Source organism: Monopterus albus, unplaced genomic scaffold (genome assembly GCF_001952655.1).
Source record: "Monopterus albus unplaced genomic scaffold, M_albus_1.0 scaffold75.1, whole genome shotgun sequence".
NCBI classification, from domain to species: Eukaryota; Metazoa; Chordata; class Actinopteri; order Synbranchiformes; family Synbranchidae; genus Monopterus; species Monopterus albus.
The window spans coordinates 702,576-711,061 of NW_018127955.1; the positions used below are offsets into that span (position 1 = coordinate 702,576).

Consider the following 8,486-nt stretch of genomic DNA (forward strand, 5'->3'; position numbering starts at 1 on the left):
CAGTAGATGTCCTACTAGAGCAAATGAAGCTTCAAGAAGCTTTGCACTGGAGTGAACCAATTGGATGAAAGGCTTCATTGCTTCATGAAGCTTCATCTGCCCATCACTACTGTTACGACCGGGCTCCGTGCACCGCACAGCTTTAACAATCCCTCGAGGATCACACCTTCCCCTTATGTCACTGGCACAGTGTGCACCCTCACCCTGAAATGCTCTTCAGTGGCGTAATTCACTGTTCTCATATCACAGCAGTCAGCCAGCTCTCTCTTGTCTTTATTCTCTCAGTCACCGGCAACAACAGACTAACACACACAGGCATAATACAGCGAAACACTTCCAGTCGAACAGCAGTCAACAGGTTCGAGCACCGAATGCTCGATGCAACCCGCCACACACAGCGTGAACCCAACAGTCATTTTTAACCCCTCAAAATACAACAATAACAAGAACCGTAAAACACAATAACTCAGGATTATACCACGATGTTACGCTTAACTATTTACACATTCACATAATGCTTGCCACTGCCACTAACCCTCCCACTGGCTGGCATAGTCATCGCAATATGTTGATCTTTCAGCACCACACATACACACAAATAAGAACTCTAAGTACTCTCATACATTTGTTGTCTACAATGCTGAAAAAGCACACACACAAACTTTTATAGTAAAGCTGAAAAGAAGTGATTATAATTGGGCACAGGAACTTGTTTTGTGCTTGAAATTCTGGAAGTGAGGGCTATTTTCAGTAGCTGGCTGACACACACATCTATACTCAAACAAATAACTGTCCATAACACACAGAGTATCCTTACATCACGAGTCAGCCCTCAGCATGTCTGGTGCCACATGTAGCCCGTTGGCAAATACTGGGCTGGTGCTTCTTACAAATGAATATGGCTTGTGTTGTTACAGCTGCAGTTTTAATTGTATTTGTGTTGTAAATTGGGTTTCAATTAATAGTTATAGTTTTCGTGGTTCGCCGCACTCAATTGGTGAGGACTTCGCTTTGCATCGCACTCCAGTTGTGAGGAGGCCATATTGCATCGCACTCCAATTGTGAGGAGGCCATATTGCATCGCACTCAATTGGGGAGGACATTGCATTGCATCGCACTTAAATTGTGAGGACGCCTTATTGCGTTGCACTCAAAAGTTTGAAACAGGCCTGCAACGATAACCCCAAAAGTGTCTGAGTAACTTTTAGGTGACTGAGTACTGTGTGTTTTGTTGAGACAGTGTTCTGGGCATAATTAAACGGGGCGACTGGGACTGCCTCGGTGGTATTGTTAGTTACTAATTAACTCAGAGAGCACTGACTTATCATTTAGTTGGTAAAAACCGATCTGGTAATCTGGTTCTTCTGTTATTGCCTTTATCATTATTTATTTTACTCATTCGGTTTGTACTCACAAGAGGTCATTTTAGTTATCTTGTTCTAATAAATCCGGCCTAAACCGTGTGTTCTTATTTAAGCCATCGCTGGGTCTATCTTCCTTCCTCAAGCACCATACTACGAGTCCTTATTACTAGTTATAGGGGTTATCAATTTTAATTTTGATTAAATGAACCCAAGCACCCCTCATTCTAACCCATCTAGTTGGTGCCCCTCCTAGGTAGAGTGAGAAAGGTGCTACACACAGCATAAGAGGAAATTTTGTTTTAAAAGATCTCAGGGCACTGGCTCCAGTCCTGTCTTTCTTTGGCCTCCCAGTAGCCGCCCTTGTAGATGTAGGTGCTTTCTCCTGTTGTGTCATCTGTCCTTTTCTCAAACCACACTGGCTGATAGCCCTCGATGTCTTGTCCTGATGACACAGATCAACAGATCATCAGTCTCCATTCTTGATTCATAATGCCATGCTATAATGTACTATTTTGGACATTTGCATCCAAATATAGTTTCTGCTCTTGCCCGTGGAGAGACACACAAACACCAGCCACAATATTTCTAAAAAAAAAACAACACATCACCTAAGTTGATGTTAAGGTGAAGAAGTAAAAAGGAGAATCTATCTTTGCTCTTGCTAGTTGCCTTGATCTCACCTTCTTCGAGGGCCCGATTAGCTTGTGCCTCCCTCCTTTTCCTCTCCAGCCTCTGACGTTCCTCCAGACGCTGCTTCTGGGCATTTGCTTCATCCCACAGACCCGCCTCCATCAGCCGCTGGTCTGGCCGCAGACGACTGTCAGTAGGCGCAACCCCCTCTTCTGGCTCATTCAGAGTCAGAGCCAGGGAGGAGAAAAAGTGCATGTTCTCTGCATTTTCTCTGGAGAGCGAAATATGGAAAAGACAACACAAGTCAAAAAGGTCAGAGAGTGGGGAGAGAAACAGGAGAGGACAGATCACAAAAGGGGTAGGTTGAAAAGACACATACAGTCACCAAGATGTGGCAGAAATATGTTAGCTGACATAAACATACGGGAGAGGGTATTTCTTCCATAACACTTTGGGCTGAAGAGTCTGATAAACTGTCTTTTGTTTGCCTTCAGAGCCTCCACATCCTTGGCTGCTGTCCACTATTTTGGCACTCTCCATCTTGTTGTCCCAGGTTCCGGACAGGATGTAATGTGCTGTGCCCCCTCTGTCCTCTACCACTCCTGTCACCTAGATACACCACAGAAGACGACACCCGGGAAACGATCTGTTACATGCACATTCTGACCTCTACATACAGTAGGTACTGATATAGTCACATTTTTTTTTTCTAATTTGTATTACTCATTCAGATTTTGAATACGTTTAACACAGACGTGTGTAGCTATAGATTTTCACCTTCTGGCAATAAAGACAACCAACAAAGATGCTAGCTGTCTGTTACAGAATGAAAAAGTACAACAGATTTACTTTACGTGGGACTTCTCTGGAGAAGTAGCTGTAGGGGGAGAACTTGAGACGGCAGGTGTCCTTGCTCGTGGTGTTTACAATGTCAATGTCCCCAGACTGCCAACAGCAACAGATGGGATGGCAGCAAGAAAACACGTGACTTCACATTGCATGATCGCCCAAATTACTTTCCCCAGTAACACAGCCCACACACAAAGTAAATTTAATGTCTGAACAGTAATTTCCTTTCTTCTATTTACTTCAGGCCCTTTGAGAGTGAACTGTTTGGCTCAAATCTTTTATTTTACATTATAAGCTATAATTTTTTTGTTTTTTACTGGTCTAAAAACATGCACAAACCTACACACGAAGTCAGAGACATGTTGCATTTTTGACAGTTAAAATGGGAAAAGACTTTAGAGGGACACACCTGATCAATCCACAGTTTTCCCACAATAATGTTGTGCACCGTTGACGTCACTTTGCTCCACATATAGTGGTTTCCGCTTGAGTGAAAATGCAAGTGAATGTTTCCTACAGTGATGAGAAGAAAAACACCCGTAAAAAAATGCATAAGATTTCAGATTTATCACTTATTGAAAATTGAAATTTCATTATGTTTTAAAGGTTTGTGTGTTTATGCCTCATATTGAACTTAAAGTGGTAAACTGTATATTATACAAAATGCTTTTTGTCATCATGATCTGCATGAAGGTACATTTTTGACTTGTTTCTTACCTAATGGCATGACAGAAATATATTTCCCACGAAATTTGCTATCAATAGTGATATGCTGCCACAGGGTCCATCCTCGCTGTGACATCACATGGTGGGCAGCAGCTGGTGGGTGATGACTGACCTGAGAGTTAATGGTATCAGCTGGTGTGAGTGGAGCCAATATTGACATCATCTTGTATTAATAATAGAAGTGTAAAGGTCTGTGCTTGGAAGTAAAATTAATACGATGTGTATGTCTTTGTTTGACCTGCTCAGAGATGGAGCGATAGCCATACTCCTCCAACCGGTCCAGCTCGTAAGTCTCCCCCAGCAGAGGGTTGAAAGGCTTGGCTGTACGATGGACCGTGGTGGAGTAGGAAGAGACCGAAAAGGCAGCCACTAGGCACATCTGCTCCAGGGAGGAGTCACAGCGTGCTGCGCGGTCCAGAAGCTCACTGTACTCCAGATCCTCAGTCAGGCGCTGTAGCATAGACAGCGGCTCATTGAAGTTTACCTGCAATCACACCCAGACACAAAGGTTTCTTGTACAGTACGTGGAACAGAAAAATTCCATGTGTGGAATATTCAAATCCGCATGTAATGAAAACTATATTTGTATGTTTTGGATGTACAGGCATGGGGATCTTGGACAAGTCTTTGCCAATACAGTTCTTCATGATGCTCCACAGGTTGAGGGAGTAATTTGGTTTGTCAGGAATATGAGTTCGTCTTGTTCTTCGTAGCTGCATGTGGTTTGTGCCCGAGGTGTCCTGAAAAAAGTACAACAAAACACAAACTTTTAGTTTCTGTAAAAACTGAAACACACAAATAAAAGGATAAGTTAAGATTATTAAAAAAAAGTTACATTTATTGAGTAAATATTAGGAAGCTGGGGACCTACGTTCTCATTGTGAGTCCAGTCATTGTTCACTCCACTGCTCATCACGCTCTGATTACTCCCTGAGCACCTGAGAGAAAGCAAGTTTCTTTAAATACAGTTCAAATTAATATTGCTGTTGACTAATCTGGAACATACTGCAGCTTCGGGTGACTCTGTATGGACATGATGTCTCACTTGTGCTGTACGTTGCCACTAGCAGTCACAGTTATGAATGCAGGGGTTTCCTCCATTGCATCGAAGAACTCTGCCTCCTCATTCTCATCGCTTAGATCCCCCTCCCGAGACCGCTCCACACCTACAGCAACAAACACAGGACAATTTGTAAATGTATATAAATCACACACACTGTAGTGCCATGATACTGGGAGTGGCCAGATAACAGAGACATCTTAACATATTACACAATAACTTAAAAAACATATATATAAAAATATGTAGAATAGCCCTGCAGTAAAGATTTCTGAAGCTCCACTTTTTTCACTGAGACTTGATCCAACTTGATTATGATTTCTTAAATATTTAAGAGGGATGCAACAGCAGCTGAAGCAGCAAATAACTGGCCTAGTCAAGAGTCATGTTTGCTCTTTAAGTTGCTTTATGTTGCCAACACATTTATAAAAAATAGGGCAACTTAATTAAGTGATCGCTTGTGTATTATCTGTTGTAACTGTCATTGCAGGTGTATAAGTTGCAACCATTGTAAAATTATGTAATGTGGCTCAAAAGGTTTACAACATTATGAGAATACTGTATATGCCAAACAGAAAAGAGAGGAGCAGTGGTCACAAGAATACTTGCACCAACACTGACTGGAAAACAATTAGTAAAAGATTTGCCTCGCACACTACAAACTCTGACCTCAACATAATAAAAAACAAACGAACAAAAAAAAACAACAACATGCTTGTCATGAAGGTGGTAGCAGGGCTATTTTGTTTTTCTATGTTTCTTTTAGAGTGTATATCCACGTAGATAAATGCACAGTTAAGATGGTACAGGTCGACTGAGCCCCGCTTCTATGGCAGAAAATGCATCACTACTACAGGCCAGAAGAGGGCGCTAATCCTATTCTGTAAGACCAGACTTTTCACAATACATAGGAAATCTAGAATGTCTAGGAAACATGAGTGGAACCCCAGTTCCCTTATTTTATTGTTCCTCAATCCTTGCTCCTCGCTCCTCGCTCAACCTGGAAGTCATTCGGGTCTGCCATCATGGAAGTTCCAAAGCTCTCATTTCTGCTGCGAGGAGCAGTGTAGAGGAGCTATAACCGAGGATACATGTCAGTCTGTTATGGACTGACACACCCCTTTATCAGTAATCTATTAATGACTGGATGCTTCATATGAAGGATCATGGAAAGGGCATCTCATGTCAGTTAAAATGTGTTTCCTCAGTTCCTCTCTCCTCGCATCTTACATGGGTGGGACTAAGATGCAAGTGAGGGTAACATGGATGCAGTTAGGGGAAATGGGATTCACTGAGGGTGTGATGTATCTCACCTGTATAGGAGGTGGGATTCTCCCTCCAGGCTGTCTCTAAGCTGTTGTGCTGTTTGGCTAACTGTTCGATGGTCTCCTCCAGATGGTGACGTTGTTCCCTCTCATAGTGCAGGGCCTTCTGCCACCTCCGGCTGTGAGATTCCGCTATGTCCAGAAAGTCACGACAAGCCTGAGGTGTGAACGCAACACACATCAAAAGATGCGGGCAGAATCCTCAAGCTGTGCTCCCTCATTGAAAGAGGCATTTTCAACTGATCTGTCTCACATTTACAGTGTTTATATGCACAGAGTCAGTGTGAACTCACATTGATCATAGCATTAGAGGTGATGCGAAACAGAGTGGCTCGCTCATTAACTGCTTTCACTTTGTCAGTGCTGTCAGCAGATCCACGCAGGTCCTCAAGTTCGCTGAGGGAACGCTGAAGGGCGGCACCGTGCTTTCCTATCAGCTCATTACAGGTGCTCAGGTCATCTAGCTTGCTGTTCAGAGTTTTGAGCACCCCTTGGCTTAGGGCACGGTCCTCCTGAGGTGTGGGGCCTTCATCTCCTGAGTCATCTTCACACAGAGGAAAAAATAAAACTAGTACACATATGACAGAATTCACAAGAGATGCTGGGGTGTAATTAAAGGCAATTATGTCCAAACATCCTGGGTGTTCAGTATGCATTGTAGTAAACAGTATATAGGGAGTTCATGTGTAATCAGACAGACTGAGAGAGATATTTTAAATAACCTAAATTTAGACTGAAATTACTTGAAACAGTGTTTGTGGGGAGCGGATGGAGGATGATGATAACACTTCACACCCGGATCCCCCACACCCCTTCCTATAATACAAGATTGAAAAGCTGTGAATGAACATCGTTACCCTGGAAACGTAGGCCTGTGCAATCAGGAGGCCAGCCTATTTTTAGAAGAGGGAGGGAAAAAAGATGACGCACTACTCTTTTCCTCCTGTCTCTACCCCTTAATGGCATGATCTGAGCCATGAGTCCCAGGTTTTATTAGAAGAATAACAGGGATGTGGCACTGAGGCATCAAGAAAAATAAGAAAACAATGACGACATTAACTTTAAAGTTTCTTAACAGAGTTGTTAGCATTCCTCTTAAGTTTACCCAATTTTACCTTAAAATTCAGACAAGAGCTTCAAAGTTTGACAAAACATTTTTATACACATCTCTGGTACTAAACCATGGGATTTGGGGTAGACTGAGGCTTTAAATAGTGCACATTATATTTTTGCAGTAAACACCTGCCAAGAGTCTGTGGACTGCAGAGGGTAATGAGGCAAACTATTATAGTTTCTCAGTGAAAAAAACACATCAGGTTAAAAATCTAACCTAGAGGTAAGTAATTCAAAAAATCCCTCTTGAAATTAGCTCAAATTTAGAAACTGAATGGTTTCCTGTTCTGGAGACTTGTAAATATTAGCACAAAGAATCCTACTTTAAAATGCAATTACCTCATATGTAACGACACTTTTTTAGGTCAAATTATTTCTTATCTTCTAAATAGATTATGTCTGCAAGCTGAAAACTAAGGTCCTGACCATGTTGACTGAATCTAGGCCAGTGTCTGCATCACCTGCGTGTCCCAAAGCACAGAGACAAACTACTACAATCCATTAGAGGGGAAAGGAAATAAAAACAATCAGGGCAAACTGGATTAACACGGTCTCGAGAGGAGAAGATTAAAAACGAAAGAGTGAAAAATCCACAAAACCATCTGTAATGGCTTCATGACCCATATGCAGGAGACAGAAAAGGGTCTCATTTGACTTAGGTGTTGGGCCGCTAGATTATGAATTTGAGAGCTGGGTCCATGTGCAGTTCAACATGTTATATGGAAGTGCACCTCTCTCTACATACGGGTACTACTGGGCTATTTTTCCACACAGGACACCAGAGAGTCTGAGACAACTTGATGATTCATCACTGAATCATGAAAACACAGCCACAGGTGATAGAGGACTCATCAATATGGACACAGTGTGGGAAGAGAGATGTGGAATTAAGAATCAGAGGATGCACTGAAGCTGGGCTTTTCCTCCTCCACAAACATTTAATTAGATTCACTCTCACATTCATATATGTTGAACTTTTGAGTCCATACTTTATGCTGGTTAGAGAGGTTGTTACAAGGTATGTATGTGCCTGATAACGTCTGCTGTTCTAATCCACTTTTATGATGTTAAAGTACCCTGCTATTACTGCCACTAAGGCCATAACCAAAGATTTAAGGATTAATAATCTGTAATCACATCACACACACTTCACCAAAATACACAAGGATTTCTATCTGTGCTTGCACATGTATAAAAACACATGAACTATTCTGTTTTTAAAAATAACTAATGTGCCCATTGTATTACCAATGTTAGTTCAAGAGCAACACATCAGATTAGTTGCATATTAACAGACAGCCTCGGTCAGATCAAGAATCTATGATGAAAATAGCCAGTTAAAACAATCAAGTGCATGCATGCAGAGACAGCGCTGTCAACAGAGAATAAGGATGTGTAAAATCTTCTAAATGCACCAAG

At 42.0% G+C, this 8,486-nt stretch overlaps 1 protein-coding gene across 2 annotated transcripts in view; it reads right to left on the bottom strand.

The window, feature by feature from the left end:
• The window catches only part of osbp2a (oxysterol binding protein 2a), a 12,510-nt gene that overhangs the window by 1,278 nt on the left and 2,746 nt on the right, over positions 1-8,486 (bottom strand). Inside the window, exons 3-14 of one of the 2 annotated variants that reach the window (XM_020606041.1) lie at positions 6,248-6,498; positions 5,943-6,111; positions 4,615-4,735; positions 4,441-4,507; positions 4,172-4,309; positions 3,808-4,053; positions 3,561-3,681; positions 3,253-3,356; positions 2,844-2,939; positions 2,419-2,603; positions 2,045-2,265; positions 1,643-1,806 (exon numbers count right to left, since the gene is read on the bottom strand). In XM_020606041.1, coding sequence (XP_020461697.1) covers positions 1,664-1,806; positions 2,045-2,265; positions 2,419-2,603; positions 2,844-2,939; positions 3,253-3,356; positions 3,561-3,681; positions 3,808-4,053; positions 4,172-4,309; positions 4,441-4,507; positions 4,615-4,735; positions 5,943-6,111; positions 6,248-6,498 — 1,862 coding nt within the window. In that variant the 3' untranslated portion in view covers positions 1,643-1,663. Of the gene's footprint in view, positions 1-1,642; positions 1,807-2,044; positions 2,266-2,418; positions 2,604-2,843; positions 2,940-3,252; positions 3,357-3,560; positions 3,682-3,807; positions 4,054-4,171; positions 4,310-4,440; positions 4,508-4,614; positions 4,736-5,942; positions 6,112-6,247; positions 6,499-8,486 lie in introns of those variants that run through there. The other variant, XM_020606042.1, reaches the window with a different exon arrangement.